This window comes from Tetrahymena thermophila (genome assembly GCF_000189635.1).
Source record: "Tetrahymena thermophila SB210 genomic scaffold scf_8254670, whole genome shotgun sequence".
NCBI classification, from domain to species: Eukaryota; Ciliophora; class Oligohymenophorea; order Hymenostomatida; family Tetrahymenidae; genus Tetrahymena; species Tetrahymena thermophila.
Genome location: NW_002476437.1, coordinates 122,010 through 147,988, shown reverse-complemented (window position 1 = coordinate 147,988; position 25,979 = coordinate 122,010). Strand labels below are relative to the sequence as shown.

At 22.4% G+C, this 25,979-nt stretch overlaps 9 protein-coding genes across 9 annotated transcripts; 5 read left to right on the top strand and 4 right to left on the bottom strand. All coding sequences in view use genetic code 6, as the record gives it.

Moving 5' to 3' along the window:
• Window positions 1–77: 77 nt before the first annotated feature.
• On the bottom strand, window positions 78–3,916 carry TTHERM_00770820 (PX-SNX-like domain protein; the record flags this gene model as incomplete). Its single annotated transcript, XM_001013874.3, has 13 exons — window positions 78–224; window positions 664–816; window positions 876–973; window positions 1,084–1,324; window positions 1,444–1,576; window positions 2,194–2,519; window positions 2,639–2,792; window positions 2,854–2,957; window positions 3,042–3,130; window positions 3,193–3,445; window positions 3,510–3,550; window positions 3,630–3,796; window positions 3,858–3,916. The coding sequence occupies 13 exons, from the start codon at window positions 3,914–3,916 to the stop codon at window positions 78–80; spliced, it is 1,965 nt and encodes a 654-aa protein (XP_001013874.2).
• Window positions 3,917–4,488: 572 nt separating this feature from the next.
• Window positions 4,489–5,511, top strand: TTHERM_00770810 (Pex19 family protein; the record flags this gene model as incomplete). Its single annotated transcript, XM_001013873.3, has 2 exons — window positions 4,489–4,777; window positions 4,835–5,511. Exons 1-2 carry the CDS (start codon window positions 4,621–4,623, stop codon window positions 5,509–5,511), a joined length of 834 nt encoding a protein of 277 aa, XP_001013873.2. The 5' UTR covers window positions 4,489–4,620.
• Window positions 5,512–6,126: 615 nt separating this feature from the next.
• TTHERM_00770800 (integrin alpha FG-GAP repeat protein) lies at window positions 6,127–8,848 on the bottom strand (the record flags this gene model as incomplete). The annotated part of the gene is made up of 12 exons (XM_001013872.3): window positions 6,127–6,292; window positions 6,346–6,428; window positions 6,488–6,603; window positions 6,663–6,770; window positions 6,826–7,231; window positions 7,291–7,439; window positions 7,496–7,752; window positions 7,811–8,078; window positions 8,169–8,234; window positions 8,314–8,396; window positions 8,525–8,603; window positions 8,722–8,848. 12 exons carry the CDS (start codon window positions 8,846–8,848, stop codon window positions 6,127–6,129), a joined length of 1,908 nt encoding a protein of 635 aa, XP_001013872.2.
• Window positions 8,849–10,024: 1,176 nt separating this feature from the next.
• TTHERM_000770799 (transmembrane protein, putative) lies at window positions 10,025–10,513 on the bottom strand (the record flags this gene model as incomplete). Its single annotated transcript, XM_012797078.1, has 4 exons — window positions 10,025–10,156; window positions 10,211–10,273; window positions 10,339–10,416; window positions 10,505–10,513. 4 exons carry the CDS (start codon window positions 10,511–10,513, stop codon window positions 10,025–10,027), a joined length of 282 nt encoding a protein of 93 aa, XP_012652532.1.
• A 469-nt stretch (window positions 10,514–10,982) lies between these two features.
• Window positions 10,983–12,245, top strand: TTHERM_00770790 (prenyltransferase and squalene oxidase repeat protein; the record flags this gene model as incomplete). The annotated part of the gene is made up of 1 exon (XM_001013871.3): window positions 10,983–12,245. The coding sequence occupies one exon, from the start codon at window positions 10,983–10,985 to the stop codon at window positions 12,243–12,245; it is 1,263 nt and encodes a 420-aa protein (XP_001013871.1).
• Window positions 12,246–12,962: 717 nt separating this feature from the next.
• TTHERM_00770780 (U-box protein) lies at window positions 12,963–14,342 on the bottom strand (the record flags this gene model as incomplete). The annotated part of the gene is made up of 5 exons (XM_001013870.2): window positions 12,963–13,187; window positions 13,243–13,517; window positions 13,612–13,771; window positions 13,849–13,920; window positions 14,025–14,342. 5 exons carry the CDS (start codon window positions 14,340–14,342, stop codon window positions 12,963–12,965), a joined length of 1,050 nt encoding a protein of 349 aa, XP_001013870.2.
• Window positions 14,343–15,313: 971 nt separating this feature from the next.
• On the top strand, window positions 15,314–21,832 carry TTHERM_00770770 (transmembrane protein, putative; the record flags this gene model as incomplete). The annotated part of the gene is made up of 8 exons (XM_001013869.2): window positions 15,314–16,412; window positions 16,679–17,462; window positions 17,518–18,105; window positions 18,165–18,512; window positions 18,578–18,854; window positions 18,937–19,986; window positions 20,042–20,366; window positions 20,422–21,832. Exons 1-8 carry the CDS (start codon window positions 15,409–15,411, stop codon window positions 21,830–21,832), a joined length of 5,787 nt encoding a protein of 1,928 aa, XP_001013869.2. The 5' UTR covers window positions 15,314–15,408.
• A 1,158-nt stretch (window positions 21,833–22,990) lies between these two features.
• TTHERM_000770769 (transmembrane protein, putative) lies at window positions 22,991–23,517 on the top strand (the record flags this gene model as incomplete). The annotated part of the gene is made up of 2 exons (XM_012797077.1): window positions 22,991–23,301; window positions 23,367–23,517. 2 exons carry the CDS (start codon window positions 22,991–22,993, stop codon window positions 23,515–23,517), a joined length of 462 nt encoding a protein of 153 aa, XP_012652531.1.
• A 455-nt stretch (window positions 23,518–23,972) lies between these two features.
• On the top strand, window positions 23,973–25,555 carry TTHERM_000770768 (zinc finger, C3HC4 type (RING finger) protein; the record flags this gene model as incomplete). The annotated part of the gene is made up of 6 exons (XM_012797076.1): window positions 23,973–24,020; window positions 24,076–24,337; window positions 24,390–24,487; window positions 24,551–24,682; window positions 24,745–25,469; window positions 25,531–25,555. The coding sequence occupies 6 exons, from the start codon at window positions 23,973–23,975 to the stop codon at window positions 25,553–25,555; spliced, it is 1,290 nt and encodes a 429-aa protein (XP_012652530.1).
• Window positions 25,556–25,979: the final 424 nt, after the last annotated feature.

The window sequence follows — 25,979 nt, the reverse complement described above, 5'->3', positions numbered from 1 at the left end:
TTCAATTATATAATTTACTTTAACTAAGACAATAAATAAATAATAATTTATATTTGTATATTTATTTGATAATGTTTTCAATAAAATTTGGGAGGGAAAATATGCTTTAAAATTTCTTGTTTTTCGTTTACAGATGTTGAAGATTTTTAGCTAGCGCTTGTACCCTAATGTATTACATCATCCAGCTTATATTAGTTTTGAATTTCTTTCCAAAGATTACTAATCTATAAATATACAATTAATATTAATTAAAATAGGCTGATAAATGTTCTTAATTTATTTAAAAAATATATTCAGTGGCTTAACAGATTTTAAACTGTTAATTTGGAAAGAATTAAATAGTTAATTTTTTAATAAGGCTAATTCGTAAGCAAAAATAGTTTATGCTAAAATAGATTGCAAATAGGAGGAACCAGGCTCCTCTTTTAGCCTTTATACTTTGAAATTGTGAAATTAAGTAAAAAGGTAACTTAAAAATGCAATCAAAATTTCCAAAAATATTTTTTTTTTCAGGCATATTTTTTATCAAGTTTTTATCTAAATCAAAAATTTTTTTTTAATCTAAAAAAGTATTTGTCATTGTTAAAATAAAACTAAAGATGAGTTCAAATTCAATTTTCACCTAAAAATCTGATAAAAGAACATATTAAACAAATTATTTACCTCTTCTATATTTTTAAGCTGCGATTGGCTAAACTATTCAAAAAATTTAGAATAGTCATTTGCTTTTTTTTAAAATCCTTTACTAAGATTTTAGTAAATTGATTCACAGTAAAATGCAAAATAATCCTTTAGGTGGTTCTCATAAATTGTTTCCTAAATATTCAAAAATAAGGTTAAGTTAGGCATTGCTTTTTAATATTTATAATAAATACTTTAGTGCACATGATTTTAAAGGCTAATTGCTTATTGTTAATGATATTGTCTGGTTAGAAATGAATATTAGGACCAATCTCCCATTTAGATATATCACCTATATAGTAAAGTAAAAATAATTAGTTAATTTGGACGTAATTAAGAAATCTTTAAGTTAATTAAAATCCCAATACAGGTTGTTTAATAATAAATAAAATAATTGATTACCAAGTGAAAAAAGCTTTTCTTTTTTTGCGTTAAGCCTTTGCTTATATTTAAAATACGAACTTTCTTCTTCTGCTAATTGCTTTAAACTAAATTTGTATTACTCCATTTCTTTCTCTCCATATTTGAAAAGGAAACACATATTTTCATGCACTTATTTCACTTAATTTTACATCAAATTTCCCCAAGTCATCATGAGATTATTTAAGTTTACGTAGCAATCTTTTAGCTTCTAATTTTCTTACTAATAATAAAGAAATTTATTTCATATTTGAGTTTGTATTTGCAATTTAATTTAATTTAGCCATTAATGAATCAACAATAAAAAATTGTTAATAATAAAATATAAAAAATATTATTTACCTTTTTTTCAATAATCTTATTATCAAAGTCATTAAAATGAGAGAACAATTAATGAAATAGTTCTCCTAAGCTAAACATTGTTTCTGAAGTTTTTTCAAAATCTTGCTTGAGAGTCCTGCACAAATTTTTAATCCTTTTTAATAATTAAATCTATTTAATTCTAACTAGTAAACGTTTTAATTTTTAAGATTATAATAGCTCATTGAAAGAATTGACATTTAGTTTAATTTTTATTTTTAAAAATTAGCTAGCAATTTATTTGAACAGTGATTAAACAAAATTTAATTGGAGGTCTCTTATTTTTTTATTTTAAGTTTTTGAATTGCTATTTTATTTATCTATTTTTAAGTATTTTTTTTAGTGCCTTCAAAGGATGAAAATTCTATTGAAACTAAAAAATGTATTTATCTTTGTTTATGATAACTTAATAAAAGCTAAGATTAATATCAGTAAAAATTCATAATTTTAAAAGTATTAATAGCTTGTAAAATTTGAGTTACATTTACTCATTTCTATTGAAGAAATAAATTTTAAATTTGAATTGGCTATTGGATAATTATTTTTTATTCTTATAGAAATTATTAAGGCTGGTTCTTCTATTTGCCGTTATAAATAGATTGTATTAATTTTTCTAAGTTACATCAATAATTATTTCTAGATAATATTTATCTGATAAAAAATGCAAAGCACGTTTATTGTTCTCACGCTAGTTTAAAATTCTTATTAATAAAAAATAATTTAAAATTATACTTTGTATAAATAGAGCTCGCATTATCCACAAATTTAGTAGACTCCTCTGCAAACAAATAATTTGAGTTTGTCAGTTATACCTTTATTTTACCTTCCATATTACTATGGGTTTTAAAACTTCTTTATAATTATATTTTTTCAGCCTCTTTAAACTTTTTTAACAACTTATCAGGGTTTCTTTCACTCAAAAAAGAAATCAGGTATTCATTAGCCCAAATTTCATCATCTCTGTTAAGATCTTCTAAAAACATTTATAAATATCTCATTTATTTTTCGATTCCATATTTATCACTGCTAATATTTCTCTTATTCTTTAAAGGTGGAAGCTTTAATTAAAATAAAAATAATTAAAAAAAATTATTATATTTAAAGGCTATTTCAACATTCATTTTTTAGCCATTTTTAGTTATGAATTAAAAGCTTAAATATATTAATAATTAATTACTATTTTTCCAGGATATATTCTCTGTAAAATTTCTCTTATCATATTAAAGTCGCTATTCTTTCTTCTAACTTCCCAATTATGTGGTTTTACAACTATTTTGTAGGTTAAATAACCTGCAGTGAATCCAAATAGTCCTCCTTAAACTTTTTCAGGTCTATGTCCATAAAAATAAAAATATACTTTCTATATATATGTATTTAATACTAATAAATTACTCGCAAACGTCTATAACAACTTTGCTATAAAAATTAATCATAGGTATTTCTTTCAAGCAATCAATTTCTCTAAAATAAGGAGCTTCACTTAATCCATATTTTGACTTTTTTTAAAAAACAGATTTTTCATTAATACTATGCAGCTTATCTATTTTAATTATAAAGAACTAAAAAAAAATATCTATTACTATCACAATCAATTAGCTTTCTTCTTTAGCAGAAAGAGTTTGTTATTCATGTTACTTATTTCCATCATTTGAAACACACTACTCTTTACCTTTTAATGAATAAATTATTCTTCATAAAAAATTCTCTTACTAAAAATATATTATTAAGTACTTTTGCCTTCTTGCTTTTCTTCTTTAGATTGAGTGTTTAATTTTTCATCTTTTATTCCTAATGTGTTTTCCCTAAATTTTTTTGTATACTTTTACTCATAATGTGAGCTATCAAAAGGGTCCAATGATTTATTTTCATTACTTGTACTGCCATTGTGATTTGCAGTTTCACTGTGGCTATTAAAGTCATACTAGCTCTAATTGCTTGAAATTTAGTTTATACTATTGTGAGTTTGTTTGTATTTCTAAACAATCTTTTTATAAATTCAAATAAAAAATTACTTTTCATGAGATACATCCTTTTAAAATATATTTTACCCTTTAAAGCTCTGTAAATGTTGTATATTCTATATTCATACCTATGTGTTCATTTAAATGAGTAAATTTAATATTTGATATTACACATGTTTTAATAATCAAAGATAATCAATAACATACCATGCTTGCTTTCTTTATTAATAAACTCTGCAAAATCATCTGCATTGTAACCCTACATAACTATTTCATCATATAAGAACTACTATTTAGCGTCTAATGTTAAGTCTGACATCTTTTATTATTATAATCCTTTTTTTGAGTATGGTGAATTGTAAGCTTTATTCTATCTAAATTTATATTGGTTGAAGTTATTGATTAATTTTTTTTACAAAACTATATTTTTTTTACTATTGATCTAATATTTTTCTTGATGACTAGTAATTAAATAGAGTGGTGGTATTTATCATCTAAATTTATTTGAAATTTTTATATTTCAGAATTTAAAATACTTAAAATATGTTAAATTAATTATTTTTTAACAATAATTTTTTATCAAAATTAGCTCAATCAACAATTAAAAATAATATTTTTTTACAAATTTGAAATAGATTTACAAAACCTAACAAGCAAGATATAGAAAGTAGATTTTATATGGTTTTTATTTTTCTATTCCTTATAACAAATAAAGCAAACAAATACTTTTAAATAATTTTTTAATAGAATTTATTAATATTTTTTGAATTTAATCAAATTAAAATAATAGAAATTTTTCAAAATTAATCTGAAAGTTCCATACTATATTCTAAAAGAAATTAATAAATTGGCACATTATTTTATTCTAATAATTTTAAAAATCAATCAATTATGTGTGTTAAATGGTAATTGATTTTACTTTTATACTTTAGAATCTTTACTTTTTTAAATGGCGTAATTTACGAAAAAATTGAATTAAATTTATGAGCTTTTAACAAATAAACTATCTCATTAGTACACCTATTACGAATTTAAGTTCGCTTAATTTTTAAGTTAATGATGTATTAAGCTTTTCTCGATTAATAATAATATAAAGAGTTTATATAGTTAAATATCAAAGATATATTATTTGTTTTTTGATAAGAGCAAAAAAGAAAAGAAAGAAATAAATAGTATAAAATTAGTATTAAAAAAAAAAATGAGTGATTAGAAAGAAGAAATTAAGGAAGTCCAAAACAAACCCACCACTGAAGCCAGCGAAAAGAAAGAAGCTTAAATAGATGATTTAGATGCTGCTTTAGATGAGGGAGATGATGATCCATTAAATATTACTCAAGACGAAAGAAGTTAATAAGGTAATTATTTAAATAGTGATAAATCAAAAATGCAAAAATAAAAATTATGTAAAATAGGTGAAGATGATATCGATCCCAATATGAAACAAGAATACGAATAATTTATGAAAGAAATGGGTGAAGATGGAGGAAAAGGAATGCAATTTATGAATTAAATGTTAGGATAAATGTTTTAGGGAATGAATTTGAATGTACCAGGAGAAGGTCAATAACCAGGTAATGCATAGAATTAGTAAGGAAATGACTTTTAAGGTGGTTAGATGCCTGATTTTAACGCATTTTAAAATCAATTTGGAGATATGTTTAAAAATTTCGAAGACAATCCCGAGTATGATGCCCTTGCAAATCATTTGCTCCAAGAATTTATGGATAAGGATATTTTGGAGGAACCATTAGTAGATTCTCAAAAGAAGTACAAAGAGTATTTAGAATAAAATAAAGATAAGCTAACCGCTGAAGATAAAGAAAGATATTAAAAGCAATAAAAATGCATTGACGAAATCTTAGAGATAGTATAAAAAGAACCTAATAATAAAGATAAAATGATTGCAAAGTTTGAAGAAATGCAAGAATATGGATAACCTCCTGAGCCTTTGATTAATGCATTTGGAGGCGAGTCTCCTTTTGCAGCATTCACATAACCATAACCATAACAATAACAATAATAACAACCTGGATTTCAAGGTATGCCAAACATGATGGGAGGAGATCCTTAGGACTGCAATATTTTTTGAAAATAACTAAATAAAACTTATTTATTATTTTAATTCTTTCATCTAATCTAGAATATAAAACATAGATGTCAATTTATATATATAATTTAATAAGTAATGGTATCTATCTATCATTCATAATTATTGTTTTAAATAATTAAAAATAATTTTATACTAAATTTAGATAGCTTTTTAGATATTTATTTGAGTATTTAAATAAAATTATTTTCATTAAAAATAAATAAATGTATTTTAGAAAAATATAATTTTGAAAACTAAATAAAAATATAATTAATTTAAAATCGTATTTTATATTTTTTTAAATTCTATTTGGATGGATTTAGAGTAAAGATGAAAATAAAAACTATTAATAACAAACTTAATATATTTATTTTTATCAAAAATATTTGAAATTTTGGATATAAATATGAAAATTAATTAGTTAAGTAAAGAAAAAATAATTTACAAATTAAGAGAATATAAAAATACATACATGATTGATTGTTAAGATTTAATAAAATTTAGAAAGAAATTAATTATTAAGAATTTATAAATATCTTAATTTTATATGCAATTGATTTAATTGTTTTATAATTCTACAAGTATTGATTGATTGATTAATTTATGTCTTGCTTTTCATCTAATCATCTTTAAGAATTCTTCTTGGTTTTGGGTATCTTGGTTAATTTCTTGACGACGGTAATAAATAATAATAGAACCTAATATAGCCAATATTATGACGGTTACTATAATAACAATAATTAAAGCGTCGTTTGGTTAAACAAAGATACTGATTTCCCACCTATTTAATTTTTAAAATTAATAAAAACACTATGCTTTCAATTTATATATTACTTTGAAGGATCTAAGGTATAAGGGAAAATAATCAATTGAGAGTTAGGAATGATAGGAGTCCAAGATCTTGTAGAGGTATCAGCCTTTAATTGTTTAATTAAATTATTAAAAACTTTGAATATTTATATTAAAGTTTAATTACATCTGGTTAAGAGAGACCTACTGAAAAGTTTTCGATATAATTGTTGGTTCTTGATAAACCTAAAATAACAAAAGGAAGCTACAATGCACCATTTGCAGATTATGTGAGTTAAGCACCTAATAATTAAAATATTTTATTCTATTTAGACTATGTTAAAACTAATAAATCTTTTTACCTGTGGCAGTTTTATATTGAGTATCAAGTGTAGTAACCTTACATTGGTAAGAAGCACCATAATAGACACTACTTTAACATGAAGATGTGGTGCATTAACCATTTAAGCCTTTGAATTTAAAACAAAAAATAAGTTTTCTATTAAAATAATGAAATAGATTTACCTAAGGCCTTTAAGAAGAAGGCATCATTTTAAATATAGTTGAAGAAGCATCTAATACTATACATACCATTTTCAAAGGTATTAACCATAAAGTCTAACTTACCATCTTCGTTGATATCGAAGAATGCTATGTTTATAGCCTAAGTTTTGTATAATGAATTGAAATTTGAGCTAGTAGAAGGCAAGAACTATCTCTTATTAGAAACACTTAAATTTGCACAATCGCTATCATTACAATCACTGTTAGTTAGAATGATAGGTTAGCCATAATTTGCACCAGCAGTGTTAGTTGTTATAATAATATCGGGTTGTCCATCCCAGTTAATGTCTCCCATTCTTATTTAGACAGGTAAATAACCTTGGTTGTTAGAATAAACGTCTATTGTTTCATCTTAATATTAAACATACTATTATGCATTAAAAATATTTATTAAAGAATTTGTTTCTTTGCTTAAAGTTATTTTACTGAACTTGGAGAAGATATCAACTCATATGGGTATTATTTAAACTTTGAACATAAATTAGAAGCAGATACTCTAAACTTGTTGTACATAGTTACAATTCTATACCCATTATCTTAAACGAGAGCTACCATATCAATACTTCCATCGAAATCTATTAAATAAATAAACATTTTTAAGCTAAACAATATGATATCATCAAATTCTTACTAACATCAGCGAAAGTAAAAGAAACAATAGATGCTCCTGCTCTTTTCATTTGTTAAATAGCGACCAAGCAAAAATTTTTATTATCATCCTTTGCCCAAAATTCAATTCCTTGTTGAGTTTAAATAACTAAATCTGCTCTACAGTCACCATTAAAATCTACAACAGAGCTAAAATGTGGCACTGAGAAATCAAATTAATTAGGATAATCTTGGCAATTATCGTCTTTAGAATATAAATCTAAGAAGTGAACGTTGACACTAAAATATTTTTTTTAATTTTTGAATTTGATAAAAGTTAAAAACAAATCAATCGTACATCCTATCTGGCTAGAATTCAAAAATCTCTCTTTTTTGAGTTAAGGAGTTGTATATCATTAGTTAGAAAAAATGTTAACCTGTAAAGTCACCAGCTATAGGTTAAGACTTCATTTATATTGGATTGAATGTTGCAGAAAAATCTAAACTTTCAAAGGGACAGCCAGACATCATGCAGTTATTTTATTTAAAGAAATCCAAGCAAAATTATCCGTTACCTTATGCAGTTACAACAACCATATCAAGTTAACCATCAAAATTGATATCACCTGTTTATTTAATAGACAAAAATCAGTTTATTGAAATGATATTCTAGTAAATTAATAGAAATTATAGTATTTTGAAATATGTAAGTTTACCTGGAATAATATTTTTAATAGCACCCTTGCATTTAGGAACAGGAAGATCATATTCTACGAAACGACCTATAATATATAAAAATTTAATTTTTAAAAATAGATAAAATTAATTATCATGTTTTGAATAAATTTTTTATAGATTTACCATCTTGAGTTGACCATAAATTAACTGAAATTGTTTATGATGAACCTGGATTTTGCAAAGATGTCACAGTAATCATATCAGTACTATTTAATTAATAATATTATAATGATATAAGTACTGTTTTTAATGTATTTATTTGCTTTGAAAACAATAAAAAGTATCAATACTGTATTATTTTATTGTTTTTGAATATTTAAAAAATATTTTTTACTATTTATCGCCATTGTAATCTCCATATGCCATTAATATCCTATTAGTAAAATAATCTCCTATTTCAATTTCATAAACACCTTTTTATTTTAAAAGTAGTGATCAATAACTGTTTTTAATGAATGTAGATTTTTTCGGAATGTTATCTATCGTTTTGTTATGATGAAAAAATAACATAATATCCTAAAAATATAGTACCACTGGGTATCGAATTAAATTTAAAGAGGCTGCTCTTAAAGTCATTAGCATTTTTTAAAGCTAATACCCCAGAAAATATAACTGAGATAACTAAAGCTATGCTCAGCACCTTATGAATTTTGATCATTTATTTATTTATGTTTTGTCAATCTTTTCTTTAATACCTTTTTGAAGAAATAATTCAATTTTTATATCAATATTTAATTAAAATTTTGATTTAATGAGTGAATAAATAAATGAATAAATAAATACTCTCAATTAATTAATATCTTATTCACTAAAAAATTGATTAACTATCTTTCTAACTTAGATTTTCTTCATATAATTAACTTCTTTAATTTTTTTGAATTTTCAACTCAAATTATAATAGGATAGAAAAAGTGAAAAGATCAATGTAATCATATTGATTGAAATAGATGAGTGAATGGATCTATCTATCTAATCACTGATACATATTTCTGGCGTGATCAAAATCAAATTTTGTTTATTAATTATATAGCAAAATATGTAATAGAATGGAATAGAGTATAATTTAGATAGAATTTAATTTAATAAGCATAAAAATCTTAACAAATATAATAAAATTTCATATCTTCAAAGTAAATTAAAAAGCAAGAAAATAAATAATATTCTATTTATTATAAATATAACACTTAAATATTTTTAAAACTATCAATCAATAACTTTTTAATCAAATAAGGTTTTTAAAACAATCTAATATATTTAACGTATGAGAACCTCAGCTATTTATCATATAATCTGCTTTTTAAATACATATAATTAATTAAATTAAAAAAAATGTTTACTTTAAAATATTAATGTTAAAAAATATTTAAATATTTTTACATTTATTTGTATGTGCTTTTGAGTTTAGTATAATTTTTTACAATTAAATTTGTAAGAGGAGAGATAAAATTAAGTACTTAATCGTTTAATCACTGAAAAATGAAATTGAAAAATAAAACTATTCATTCATAGATTTTTTTAAAGAGAATAGATAACATTTAATAAAAATTAATTTGGTTATTAACAAAGTTATTCAGAATTGCTAATTTTTACTAAATCTTTTTTTTCTATTTTAAAAATATTTTTTCTTATTCAAAATGAGTGTAATTAACTATTTTAAATGAATGAAAGTAGAAATATTCATTTTTAATTTTTGAAAAAGCTTAATTAAATAGAAATTTGCAAATATTTTCTAGATTTTAATTCAGACACAAAGATATAAATTAGATCCTTATACAAAAATCTTGACAAACAGTAGAAATGCAATTAATTATATATCAAATACTAAAAACACCAATCAATAATTTATTCTTTCTAACTCTTCTTTACTAAGGTCGTATGTTAAGGAAAATTTATCTTTTTCAATCAAGTCTTTCAAACTATGATAATTTCTTTATACTTTTTTTTCTTCGTACCCTATTTAGTATTACTTATATAATTTGTTAATCATTTCTTGAATTATTTATTTAAAAATTTATTTTACTAACCCTGCCACAACTATTGTGCTATAGAAGTATGTCATAATTAATCTATTAGTCTTTTGATGCTTTTTTATAAATAAATATATTGTTTATTTTAAAACTTAAACCCAATCATTAAATAAATAGTTACCTTCTAAGATAAAAATTTTTGTTAATGTCTTGCAGCTGATGAAAAGTCAACCATACTATTTCTAAACGTTGTTACAATCTTAATTTTAAATATTAATAAAAATGCAACTTATGCAATTGAATATATAGATATAAAAAATGAGCTATTTATTTTTAATTCAAATTACATTTCCCATTTTTAATTGCTTCCCTATTAATTTTTGCTATATAATGAATAGTTTATATTGTATGTATTTTTAGATAAAAAGAAAGATAGATGTATAATAGTAGTATTTATTATTCAATCAATCAATATAGTAAAAATATATCTTTATTAATTGAACTGATTATGTTTGTTTTTGATATTTATTTATTTGTTAAGTTAATGATTAAGATTATTGATTAATTAAAAGAAAATTTTATCAAAGTAATTAATTTGGATGTTATCACTATTAGTTATAATACAAAGATTAATAAATTTATAAAAAACTATTGAATGATAATATTCTTATCCAAAATTTATTATATCTTTTGAATTCGAAATATAATATCAACTTTTATATCTATTTATTTATTAGTTATCAGATTATTTCATAAATAAAGTATTAAAAAACATAAATAATCAAAATATTATAAAAATTATATTTACCTTTTATAAATAAAAAAATGGAAATACAAGATATTTTAAATCCTGAGTTTAATATTCAAGCCCACATCGCATTGTAAAAGATGATTTTGCTTGGTGATGGAGTTAAGCTCACATCACTTGATGGTTAAAGAATATATGTTGTATACTTTATACTTAATTCACTTGATGCTCTTGATAAGATTGATGTAGTATTAACTCTTGAATAAAAGCAAAAAATTATCACTTGGATATACCGTTAACAAATTATTAAAAGGACAAAACAAACAAATACTTTAATAGGAGGATTTAGAGGAAGTGAATGCTTTGGATACCATACAGAATATTTGAATGAGAAGGCTGAAGAAAAGGAAGTAGAAGAATAAGAAATCTATCAAGATATACAGACAATCGTTTTCACCTAATGTGCACTTTCTTGTCTTAAAATATTAGGAGATAATCTTCATCTTGTAAGTCGCCCACATATTCTTGCCACTCTAAAACGTTTATAGAATTCGAATGGTTAAATGAGATCATGTGATGATTCTTAGGAAAGTGACTTAAGGTACACATATTCTTCACTAGTTGTTTCTTAATTGCTTTAAGATTTTACTTGGTGCAACAAAGAATAAATGACTTAATATATTCTTTCATGCTATAACCATGAGCAAGGTGGATTTGGATTGAACCCAAATATGGAAAGTCATGGTGGTTCCACATTTTGTGCTATAGCTGCATTAAGTATTTTAAATAAGCTGCAGTTAATTCCAAATAAAACTAAATTAATCCATTGGTTAGTATCTAGATAATAGTTATTAAGGGAAAGTAAAGCTTCATTGGAAGAAGCATAATAAATTTAAGTTGAAATTATATCAGAAGCAGAGTATAACGAATAAAAGAAATTGCAAGAATAGAATTAAAAAATACAAAATGATAAATAGCAAGAAATGATAAACGAAAATGAAGAAGAATGCTAATAATCTAATAAATAAAATTAATAGATCCTAGATATTGTGGGTTTTCAAGGTAGAGTTTGTAAATTCCCTGATAGTTGTTATACCATATGGATAGGAGCCAGTCTTTAAATATTAGGCTATAAGCAATTTATAGCTTCTTAAAATATTCTAAGATTCTTAAAATTATGTGAAAATGGAAAAGGAGGATTTAAGAAATCTCCCTTAGAATTAGAATTTTGTCCAGTCCACACCCACTTTAGCATTCTTGGATTAGTTTTGCTAAACAAATTTTAATGTCAAGGAGAAATAAATTTCTCATTACTTATTAGAAACATCAGATTAAATTGAAAAATCTGTGGTTAAATAAATTGCCTATCACTTGAAATATGTGTTTTTTATTATCTCTAATTTAATTTGTATAAATATTTGGTTTTTTTTTTCAGTAAACATCATCCAAAATAAAATTTAACCATAATAAATTATTAATCTGCTAATAATTAAGTACTATTTTTATCAAATTTTTACGGGAAAAACTTAAAAGCAAATATTATCATTGACTAAATATCTAATTAATTACAGCATAAAAAAAATAAATAAAATTAAGTTTAGAAACCATAAAACCTCATGAATTAGCAAACTCTCGTCTTTTCCCATTTGTCCTAGGCTGAAAAGATATGTTAAAAATATATTACTTATAATATTATTAAAATCATATTAAAATAAGAAAATATAAGGTGTATAATTGAAATTTTCTTAATTTATTAAATTTGCTTTCTAATGATAAACTATTTTTAAATTGAAATAAGTAAAAAACGAAGTTTTAATATTTAAAAACATTAATAATATATAAATATAGATAATTTATTATTTTAATTTTATAACTAAAAATTAATAATAGGTAAATATTAATTAATGCAAGAAATAGCTAGCTTATTATAATTTGAATTTAATATATATATAATTGTTTAAAATTGAAATGGTGAAAGTAAGTATTTATTCATTTATTTATTTCTTTTTATTGAATTTAAATTTTTATTTTTTGAACAAGAATCTATCTTAGGATATTCAAAAAGTTATTTAATGATAATTAGTACTAAATTCTGAGTCTATATTTTTACTTTTGAAATCTTAAATAGCAGATTTTAAATCCTTATTTTCAATACACTTTTTAAAATTAATTTGTGCTCTAGTAGTTGGATCTACATCTCCATTAACTTTTACGTGGTCTTCTAGCAAAGATTTTTCATAACTTAACCCACTACTAGTTATTACTGGATTTACCATTAAATCCTAATCAATAAATATTTAATAATAAGAAATTAATTATATATTATCCATAATTTACTAAAGTAAAAATGCATGTAAATGCATCTGGAGGTCTTTAATCTTTTTTTTAGAATTTTCTTTCTAAAAAATTTTCTATTTCTGACCTGTCTATGATTAGAGAATTATCGTTTTCAATCAATTTATTAATTAGATTTTTTGATTTATTCTTCTTTCGTTGCAACTTTTCTGCTCTTTTAAGGTTTAATATTTGATTAGCCTTTGATATATTAGTCTGAATGGATGATATTAACTAAAAATCTTAGTTTTTCCTAATCTCATTTATGAGGTCTAATGCTAGATATTTTAAAAAAAAGTAGCTTAAAATATCAATTCGAGAGAAACAACAATAAATAAATAAGTGTAAGCAAATTGATATTTGATTTTGTACCTTTTTACATGCTTTTAATCCCTTATACATTAAATAATTCCCATTAATCAGACATTATATCCATTTCTTTTGATAACATAACCTATGACATTCCTTTCAAATTGTAAGCCTTATAATTTTCATGATCCAATCTAATAGCTTCACATGAATCTTTTAAAACCTATTAAAGATAATTATGCACGAATAATTCTTGCATGAATTAGCTTTTTTAAAATTAAAATAACCATAAAATATTACTTCTGCCCAATTTGAGAGTTAACGAAAACACTAAGCTCTGTTCGAGTAGTAAACTGAGTCAGGAAACAGGCTCTATTTTTTTAACAAGAGTGATAAAAATAAAATAAATATTTTATTTTTATGAATGAGGATTTTAATTTTTGATTAGTTTTTATTTATTGATGAAAAATAATTACAATAGCAGCAGAATAGCACTTGATGGCTTCTAAAAATTTATTCTACTTAAAAAAGTTGTTTCCTTATTCCTTTAATACTGTGCTTTCCTATTTTTTCTGAATTTCGATTACACTTGACGTCTTACTCTATCTTCGAGAAATAGATGCATTAGCTACTTCTTAATTGTCCTCGTCTTTAAATGGATGTGAGTTTTGCAAATTCTATATCTTCGAATTATTATTCTTTTAAGTATCATTATATTCCTAATTTATTTTATACTAAAGTTATACCCTGCTCTTTTTTTTACTATTGATAACTCCTTCAAGGCAGCATCCCATTTTTTTTGACACCTTTTATTTAAATTTTACAGTAAAATAGAACTAATTCTATCTTTCTTTTGTTAAAATACAACAATATATAATGCTTTAATTTACTAATAACTTTTAAAATCTAATAAGATTTCAAGCCATCTAAAAATGATCTAAATCTTACTTAATTTTCACACAAAAAGATTATGAAGTACTTCATATAACTACAAACAATTCACCTAATTTTAATTAACTAGCCATTTTAATATCAAACCTATTACTATTTTTCTTTTAATTATTAATTAAATTATTTATATTTGCTTTCAATATAAAATAATCAATCATACATAAATGAATTAAAAATTTTTTAAATAATATATTTATTTATCCTTATTATCAAGCAAATTTAAATTAATTTTATTTTATCTAATTTCATTTAAATTTTAAAATAATAATTTATTGATCAATCATTCATTTTTAAAAAGTTATCTTGTTTAAAATATTTATTTTATCAAACACTTAGATTTTAATAAGTTTTATTTTGAGAAAATATACCTATTTAAATTTTTGTTTCTACATTTTACTTAAATTTAAGAAAGTTTCCATTTTAAAAAAAAAATTATATTAAGCCTGAAATAAAAATTTAATTTTACATTCAATATTTCAAAAATGTATGGTTAGTAATATAATAATAAAATTACTTGAAAAAAGAAGTATTTATGCTAAAATTAAGTAAAAAATTTGATAAAAATAACCTTTAAAATTTAACGAAACATTTTGATTTAAATGATCAAAAATACATAAGTGTAAATGAGAAAAATGGTATTTTTCGAAGGACTGACTGTAAAGTAAATTATTTTTAATTATTTAATTTAAGACTAAATATCAAAAATCTTAATCTTAATAAAGTTAAGTAATAGCTATTAAATAAAAAGCAAGTAATTAATAATTATAATTGATTAGTATAAACAATTTGCAGTAAAAAACTTGATTTTAATTTGCTTCCTATCTGATACAAAACTTAATTATAGGGAGCTACTATAAAGATAGTCTGTTATTGCTATATCAAATTCAAATACAAATAAAAATATAAATAATGAAGAAGTAGTTTAGAGAATACTTAAGCACTATTTTAGAAATTATGGAGGATAAGCCATCCTTTTTGATTCCAAAAATTATTTATTATGCTATCGTCATTATATATTTTAACTAAATAGCTGGATACTTGTTTTCTACTCAAGAAAAAAAGGCTTTAAAAGAAGAAAAAGCAAAATTTATAGGTAGAGTCAATGAATTGTCCACAGGGACTTATTTACTTTATTATAAAGGAGAAGATTTGTTAACTTTACTTTTTTTTGGAATATTTTAATTGAGTATGTACTTCTACTACATTTACGTTGGTGTTTACACTTATTTAAGAAAAAAGAAATAATTATGGTTTTCAAAAAACAAACGGATTTTCTAAATTGTAAATCAATACCTCAATATTTTTTTTACATTTTATTGGTGGATATTTTTCTCTCCATATTTGGAAATAAATATCACTATGCTGAGTTGTAATAATTATTCCTTCTTGAAAATTATGAGAAATAAAAATTGCTCTAACGTAAGCCCTGTTATATTTGTCCTTGGATATATTGGATTTTTCTTTTCGATTGCTACAGCTACAGTAGCTATATTTCTATTCAGGAATAATGAATTTGGGAGTAAAGATTACCTAAGAAGAAAGTTTAACTTTATATAAATTTTAGTTTTAGTATGTCGTGCTTCTGTTATATTTCTTTACTATTTAAATTTGAATAAAATATTGTTATTTAAAGAAATATTGATGTGTTTTTTAATATTGCTAATGATAGTAGATATATACTTATATAAACCTTACTATAATTAAGACATAATGAAAATGTACTCTTGTTGTGTGGCAGCATTTACAGTTGGAATAATTACAATCATTATTTTGAATGAAACTGACTACATTTATGACACTGATGTATTTTATTACTTTGTGCTATATTTGGTCATTCTTAGCTCAGCATTTATTGTATTCTTAAATTTTTCATATGAAAAAATTATAAGAATCAATTCAACCAATTTCAAAGAGTAAACATACATTTTTTTATTATTTTAAAAAATTTAGTGAATAAATACTAAATTTAAAATAACTATGAAGAAATGATTCTATCAAAAACGATAAAATTTTAGTTAGTTTTATATAATAAAATACTAATTAAATGTAAAATAACCTTGTTAACTTTATTTAAATAAAGAAATATAAATTGGATAAATTTTAATTTTTACATTTGAAATGCAGATTTTAATCTTTTTCTTATTGTTCATCATATCTTAACATTATAATTTATTAACAGACACTACAAGAAGATAGATTAATACTTAGAAGAAATATTCAATCTCTTAGAAAACAATAAAAAGAGTGAAGAAGCATAATTTAGATTGTTCGAAGTGTTAATTTATCATAAATAATTTTGCTAAAATTACAATTGCTAGTGTTAATAAACTTCCTTTAAAAATACTGAAAATAGCATAATAAAAGAAGATGTCTTAAAATTTATTGAGAGCATGTTTTTATTTAGTTTGAAGTAAAAATAGGTTAGGGAAAATCAAGATTTGTTTGAGCATTTATCTCTAAAATACATTTCTTTTATAGCAAAGTACAGAAATAACCCTGTAAAAGCATATTATGAGTTAAAGTATTTAATGTCGTAGCATACCAATCAGATAAGCTTTTATTTTGATTGTATTTAAAATATTTTTTCAGCTAGAATTGAAGAAATGATTTTACTTCACTAATAAAACAAATTGAAAGAATTAAAGGATCAAACACAAGTTTATTCAACCAGAATTGATGAAGATATAACCAAACTAGAACTTTCTGATTTCATTTATTCAGATAAAATTAAAACCAAAATATTACCACTCATCTCATAATTTGTTGATCTAAAAGCTAACCTTTATGAATAAATGAGAGCTGGCTTTGAAAAAATATCTTTGTTTGGAGATAAAATTACACGCATGAGTAATATTGCTACCAATGTGACAATTAAATTAAAAACGTATTTAGGTAGTAATATTTCTTTTAGCTATTAGACAAGTCAAGGCAAAAGGACATCATAAAATGTTTATATTTTAAAAGTAAGATAAATAAATTTCCAATTTATAAAAACTAAATAAAAAATTTTAACAAAAGATTCTATCTATCTATGAGGGTATTGTTTTAAACAGGATTTAAGAGTCAACAAAATACGAAGAATTGATTTTAGAGTTAAAAAAAAGAGATTATCTTTTAAATTAAGCTGTACTTAATACCTTAAATATTTTGAAAGGTAATATATTATCTGTGATAGTCAGTTACTCGAAAGAACGTGGAAAGATTATAAGTCTAAATAGTAAAAGAATCAATAACTTTTTTGGTTATTCATAAAATACTGATTTAAATCTTTAGTATATCGATTAATTTATGCCTTAATTTTTATAGCAAATCCATAATAGCTTAATGCAAAATTATATCAGGCGAAGCTACTCGCCACTAATTAAATAAAGTCATTTTAGCTATGCCTTAAATAGCGAAGGATTTATTTTCCCAATAAGTATTTCTGTAGAAAACATTTTTGAATATAGAGATGATTTTTGTTTATATGGATCTATTTTGAAGCTAGAAAATGCTAAAGAGTTATTTGTAATTAATATTAAAGGATAGATTCTTGGGTTAACCCAATTAATTTATGAAGATGTTTTCAAAACAGCTGAATAAAATAAAAGCTTCAAATAAAAAAAGGTTTTAAAAATTATATTTGATATTTTTTTTAAACAATAAAATTATATTTAAATTAAAAGATAAACATAGATGCTTTTGATGTTATGCAAAAAATATCCTTTTACATGATTTTACCTGAAGTATCAGATATTATATTAAAGCATTAATAATAAATTAGTGAAGAAGAAGGGTTAGAAAAATTTGATTTGAATTCTTCTATAGAAACAATTGCTCAAAACCAATAAGGAGTAATAAAAATACCTGAGAGTATTTTTGAACTCCAAAACCAGTTTAAGGCAAATCAATATTTTATTTCAGAAAAAAGTAAAGGATTATCTTAAACTTCTCTCTAGACTTCTATCTTTTAGCATTAAGATACAGAAGAAATAATTGAATTATATTAGAATTTCTATAAAGAAAATTTGATTGTAATAAAAAAATAAATTTATTGGTTTTTTCAAAGTATTTATAAAAAACTTTTTTATTTTAATAGGAGTGGAGCAAAGAAAGTTTAGCTTCAGAAACTAAAATAAAGTATAATATAATCAAATAATCCCTCAAGCATATGCAAGATAAGAAGAAAATTACTGAAGAATTTTACATAATTTAAATTAATGAGTCAAGTCGTATTACTTCTGAAATCGATAGAAAAGATAGTCTTGAAATAAATTCCCCTAAAAAGCAAAGAAAAAGAAAAGGAGATGCCCTATCTCCACACAAGGCTTTCACTAACCGAAGAATATCATTTTATGATGTATTTAAATTAGCAAGTAAATATTTTTTTACATATAACAACTAACTTGGAAAAAACTTAATTTAAAATTCAGAATTTTAATTATTTTATTTATATAGCTTAACAGTAATCTAATTAGAGATTGATGATTAATTAAGTAAATACTCCTAGTAATTCAACGCTGTAAGGTACTCCTTATATGAGAAAGAGAAAGTTACAGACAGAGTAAGAAAATGATCATTTTAATTAAAGTTCTACAAGTTTAGATAAGCATTTATCATAAAATTTAAATTTAAGCCCTGAAATTAATAATAAGATCGGAGAAAGAAAATCAAGATATCTTTCGAGTTTCTCTCACTTATCAGATAAAAATCATGTCATATCTTAGTAAAATATTTATGGTGTCGAAAAGAGTTTAATCAATTTAAACAATGAGACATATATGACTTCTAATTAGAATATTGAATTATCCTCAAAAATAGAAAATAATAAACTTTAAATTTCAAAGATTACTAATAATATTCATAATTCTAGCCATAGCTATGAAGTTCTAAGCCCATTAAAACGTTTACTAGGGCCACAATTTAGTAAAGATAATAAACCAATAGTGAAAACTGCTTCTAAAGATTTTGAACCTAAATTTTCGATTGATGAATCCGAAAGACCTGATGAGGAAAAAATCAAAATAAAAAATTTATTTTTACATCAAAATAGCTTAGCTTCATCCTCGCTAACAGCAAAATCTCCTTCTCCTAAGCCAAAACTTAGTCTTTGGTAACGAATAAAAAATAAAGTATCAACAACAAATACTTAATCTAATTTACAAAGAGGCATTGCTTTGTTTTTAAAAGAAAGGCAAGAAGCCTTCAACGAAGAAAAATAAGATAAAATTTTTTAAAATCCCGAAACTATAAGCAGTAATATAGCTATGGATATGGAATATGAAGAAGATGTAGTTGATGTAGATCAATCTTCAATTACTAAAAAAGGAACAACCACTGTTAGAAAAAACGGCAAATCAACTCAAGAACCAAAAACTAATAATTAAATAAGATCTTTTTCTCACATCTCATCACAGAGTTCTAAGAGTTATGGTGTGTACCTATTCTAAAGTATCGCTTATTCGTTTCACTTGCCCAGCATATTTTATAAATTAAAAATATTTTTTGGTAAATTATTTAATTTAATAATTTAATTCTTAGTTTTATTCTTTTTATAATATAGTTTTCTTTATTATTATATTTATTTCATTGCAAATTGCTCTTAGCCTTGGAATAATCACTTAATATTCGAAGTTAAAGGATGATTTAACTTTCAATTAAATAGCTCTAATAGATGATACTTCAGTATAAATTTAAATATTAAACTCAATAAATTTATATGCTATCCAAATTGGATTAATTAGTGGATAATATTCAACTAGTGTTTAAAATTAAATTACTAATATTTCAAATAATTATGGGCAAATCTTTCCAAGAATACTTCAATAATATCTTAATTTTTAATTTAGCTAAAACTCATTGTATGATGTTGGCATCTTTTCTTTTAAGTAAAATTGTTTTTTTTTATATTCTAAAATTTTATTTTTATGTTTATAAATTCAGTAATTAGCAGATGGAGCGCAAATCTTTAGCAGAATTAAAATACTATAATTTAAACAGTGTTACTCAAGTGCTTTAATTAGGCAAAAATTCTAATAAATTGCAAAATGATTAATTCTTTTATTTATCTAAAAACTCTATAATAAATTAAAATTTAGATAAATCTTTACTTTCTAATTCTTTTAGTAACTTTAGAGACCTGTCAAATACTCTAGATTGGAGAGTTGATTTCTTTATTGGTTCATATATAATAGTATTCTTCTTTTTTATCATCTGCTTTTTCCCATTTTTAAGGTAAATAAATAGCTATTAAGAGAGAGTACTTATTTTGATTGCTAGAATGACAGAAAGTGAATGCCTATAAGAATCTACAAAATTAAGCGATGTACTGAAATACATTTAAAGTAAAAATGAGTAATGGGTCTATAAAAATTTTATGATAAGCGATTAGCAGACTTTAAATGAAGCTTTAAAGAAATCAATAAAATCAAGTAACTTCCTAAAAACTTAAAGACAGCCAATTTCATCAAAGATTAAGAACTAAAAAATAAAGAATTATAGACAAATCTGTTATTTCATTATTATCTCTTTATTAGGATTTGTTTATTTTTCGATTTTTACTGTGATCATCAAATAATATTCAAATCAGTCAGATAAATATTTGCATTTCTTTGAATTCTCTTAATAAACCCTTCCCTCTTTCAATAGTATGCTCATAGACTGGTCTCTTTTGATCAACTTTCCTTTATTTAAATCTTAAAATTAATACTTTCCTAATCTTGATATTGCTCAATTAAATCAAGACTATCAACTGAGTTTCAAAAATGTTTCAAACTTCTTAACTTAATTTTAATAAGAGTTAAATGAGCTTTCATCAATAACAAACTCAAATAATGAAGCTATGAATTAACTTTACACTAAGAGTTTATGCTAATATTACTCAAAATAATAGTTATGTAATCAAGTATCTGAATATACTTAAAAGATATATGATAAAGGTCTTGCAAGCTTAATTTCAAACTATTTATAATTTTTAAATAATAATGAATTTCTTTTAGGTAATATCCCTTTTTATCAATAATAACAAGTACTAACTTAGTATTACTCTACAACTTTATTTACTGAGCTTGTTTTGATGAATTATTTAAACACTACTAATTTTATACAAGAAATAGTCAATATAAGTATCAGTGATTACAACAATTTTTATAGCGATTTTTAAAAAACTCATTTACTCTACTTTTTAATTTTTGGTATCTTCATGGTATTTCTATTTATAATCATGGCTTTTTCAATGTATAAAATAAACATTATGAGATTAATGAACATAAATTTTGGCTTGACATGCTTTCCTAATAGTAAAATCTAAGAAGAGAGTACATTGTAAATGTTAAAATTCATAAAAAAAATATGAATTAGAATTAATAATTTATTCAAAATATATTTTATCATATTGTTTATATATATTTTTATCTTCCTTATTTTTCAATTTTTTTAATATCAAATTAAAAATTTTATATTAACTTTTTTTGATTGTATTTAATCTTTTTTATATTATTAAATAAAAATATACCACAAAATGATCAAATCAACAATTAATTTTATAAAATACATAATATACTAATAAAAGACTCTTTAAAATACAAAATATTTATTTTATTAACCCTTTCTCTTGGCTTCAGTTTTAAGCTATCCTGGAGAAGCCTAGGTTTTAAGGAAATATACTTTTTTAAAAATTAATAAAGATATGAATAATTTTTACTTTAAAAGACTTCTAAAATTATTTAAAGTTTTACATTTTTCAAAAAAAATAAAATAAGATTGAATTAAATTATATCAATTTATTTATTAATACATTTATACTTATTTTAATATTAAAAAAAAAATATTTTTTGTAAGTCTGCAAAATTTATTTTTTCTCATCTATCTTCATATTTATGTTTGATATTTTTTATATTTAATAAAAATCTTTATTATTCTTTATTTGCAAATTAAGTTCAACTAAATATAAATAACAATTAAGAGATTGGTGAATTAGTAAGAGATGTTTTGGATGAAATTATTTCATATAGTATTAGGGATTATATTTCCCCTAATATCTAACAAATGTTTACTACCAATTGATAAAGTTATAACTTTTTTCTTGCGTATGCTTCATATCTACAGTTAGTCAGACTTCTAAAAGGAGTTAAGTGGATTATAAATAACTGATGAATGTAAATAAAAATAATATGGAACAATTAATATAGCTGGTTTCAAAAGCTTTATCCTTTTAATGATTGTGTGTGGAGCTATCCATATGAATAAAATTTTAATAGAAGAATTTTAGTTTAGGTTTAAACAATATTATGATAAAATATCTACTTTCTGTCTTTGGTTTGCTTTGATTTTATCGTCATTAAATATTTGCAATTATATTTATGAATTTTATGCTTTTATCCTTTACTATATTGGGCTTTTTGTCTTAATTATTTTTGGTTTAGTCTTCAGAAGCAAATTGGGTTTTTCTGAAGCTATTTTCAATCTGGTAGTTGTACCTTTAGTTGTTTTGATGAGTAGTCTTATCATTACAATGGAATTTAATATCGATATAGTTGTAAAATTTTCTCCTTTAAACTTGTTGTTTATAGTTTATTCTATCACTCAAACATCATCCATACAAGTAAAAAAGCCTAAACAGTAGAATGATTCAGATAAAAAGTAAACTAATGATATGCAAACACAATAAGGGAAAATTGAAGATACAAAAGAAAAAAAAACCTCAACAAGAGTGACAATTTTTGAACTTTTAGGAAAGCATGATTGCTTTAGAGTAATGGTTTTAATTATGGCTTACATTTATCTCTATTCAATTGTAGAAGCTACAAAAGCAAAATCGATTGTGTAAATTTTATTGACAATTTAAAATGATTGGTGTATTTAAAACATTTGTTTATAAAATTATCTAGGTACTTACTCCCTCTCTTTATATTTAGTAAGACTTTTTATACAACTGCTATTTTATTTAGGTAAGAAAAATATAATAAGGCTAAGACTTAGGGATGCTTTCTTTACCTTTTATATGTCTTTTTTTATATTGCATGTCTTCACTACAGTTGATCTTTATATTAATTTAAACTAATTTATAAAATAATTTCTTAGATAATTCAGTATTTTTAATATAAAAATGCTTTAATTTGTTTATTCAAAATATTATTTATTTATTTTGTAAAAAATAAGCGTTTTTTCATTTAAAATATAAAATATCTTGTTTTTATTGAAAAGAATCTGATATCTTTAATCTATATTTAATTCGCTTTGTCTATCAATGTCTATTAGAAAGAAAAAAAAATTTTTTGATGTTTTAATATTGATTTGATAGATCTGATGATTGTTATTGATAGAATTTAAAAGAATAATATCAAAGATAAAAATTAATCTTAACTACAATTAATATTATAAATATTTTCAATTTTTAAGGTCTTCTAATAAAATAAAATATCTGTATAAAAACTTTAGCAAAAAGAAGAAGATAATTATCAGAAAGCATAGGTAAACAGTTGAATTAGTAATAAATGGATTTAGAATTAGAAGCAGATAGATCAATCCCTTTTACAGTAGAAGTAATAAATTTAAATAGAAGTTATGATCAAAATATTTTTAATTAATTCTCAAAAGGGTTAGAGTTTACTAAAAGAATTTGAATGCACAGTGTGCTAGCTGTACATTAAGCAAGCTCATATAACTAAATGCGGTCATGTTTTTTGCAAAGTTGATAATATTTATAATATTTAGTTTGGTTTGACTGTAAATGTTTTCATTAATTATTTTTAGGAATGTATATTTGAATCAATTAATAGACATCATAGATGCCCATTCTGTTCAACAGATTTAAAAGAAAATGAAGTGATAAAGAATTATCATTTTGATAATTTGAAAAGTATTTAATTAGATAAATATTATTTTATTTTATGTTAAAATATAAATTTAAGATGTGATTTTGAAGGCTTAAGAGGAGTACAAAAATAGCATAATAAATAGAGCTTTTAATAAAAGAGACTAAGAAAACTAAGAAAGTCCAATATTAAGTGTAAATAAATTCTAATCAATCAAAAAAATTTTTATTTATAAATTTATATTTACATTTTAATAGATTTTCAAAGATAATTTGAGGGAAATCATTTTACTTTATGAGTCTAAATTCAAAGAAATAAATTAAATATTTTAAGAAAAGAAAAAAATAATTGAGAAGTAACTTGAAAATTAATTGTAACTTTAGAATTAGGTGAGAACATTTATTCATTAGTAAAATAATTTAATTTAATAATTTAATAAAATATTTCTTAGTTATCTGACTAAATTCGAGCACAGAGTTAGCAATTCGAGAATTAAAAAATAATAAAATTAGATTAAGAATAAAATGAAATCTAAAATCATTTAATAGAAAACTTAAATAAGTATCTGAAAACATCTTTACCTAAACCCGATATACTAGATTTAAGAGTCAAATTAATTATTCCTAAAAAGAACCTTTACTTAGAAAGCTTTATTTTGAAACCTTATGATTAGATTTCAGATTTTAAGCAAACATTAATTTAAATATTTAAAAAAAATAATGATCCAATTGATGAATAAAAATTAGATTTAAGTAAAATTTTTGTTATATGTTTACCTTTGGCTGCTGATAATGAAGAATAGATAAACAAAATAAGCAAGGAAAATTTTAAAGATGAGTAAAATTTAATATAATTTGTTTAGTAAAGTGGAATTACTGCTTAAGTAAGAAATCTTACATCTTAAGAAGCTTTTGTTCAATTATAAATATAATAAGGATCTACTATTATTATTTAAGGAAATATTCCAAGCAATTCTGATAAACCTCCTACCTGCTTAACCTATAAATTTTAATAAAATACTACAGTAGATTACTACACATGTGTATAATGTAATTTAAACTGGATTTGCTAGTCATGTGCGTTCTTTTGCCATAAAGAACACAATACAGTTATCTAAATTAAAAATCATTTAGCTTCATGGGCTTGTTGCTATTGTGTTACTAAAAATAAATGCAAGTAATCTTTTTAAGTTTAGTTTTATTTCTAATAATTATAAATATTTTTATATTATTAATAGGGCACTTAATAAAAATTCAAAATGAAATTAATTTGTACATACATCTTAAAAAATCTTGATAGTGACCAATTCTATTCAAATAAATAAAACACTCCTCCATATTTATTTAATTTCTGTGAAATATATTTAAATATTTATTTTTATAAATAAATTGATCAATAAATATTAATTAAGATTTATTAGTATAAAATAGTTATACTTATAATTAATTTTTTCATATATAAAATGATGCTTAGAATAAAAATTAACTTTTTAATGCTTTTGCTAAAATGAAAATAGTTTATAATTTTTTAATTAAATTTGTACAAATATAAAATAAGTATATTACAAAATGATATTTTATTTAAGTTATTATAAATTAATTTTAATTTTAATTTAAATTCCATAAAAAGATGATGTATGGTTGATATTTGTATACACTTATTTATTTATGTATGTTTGTATGTATG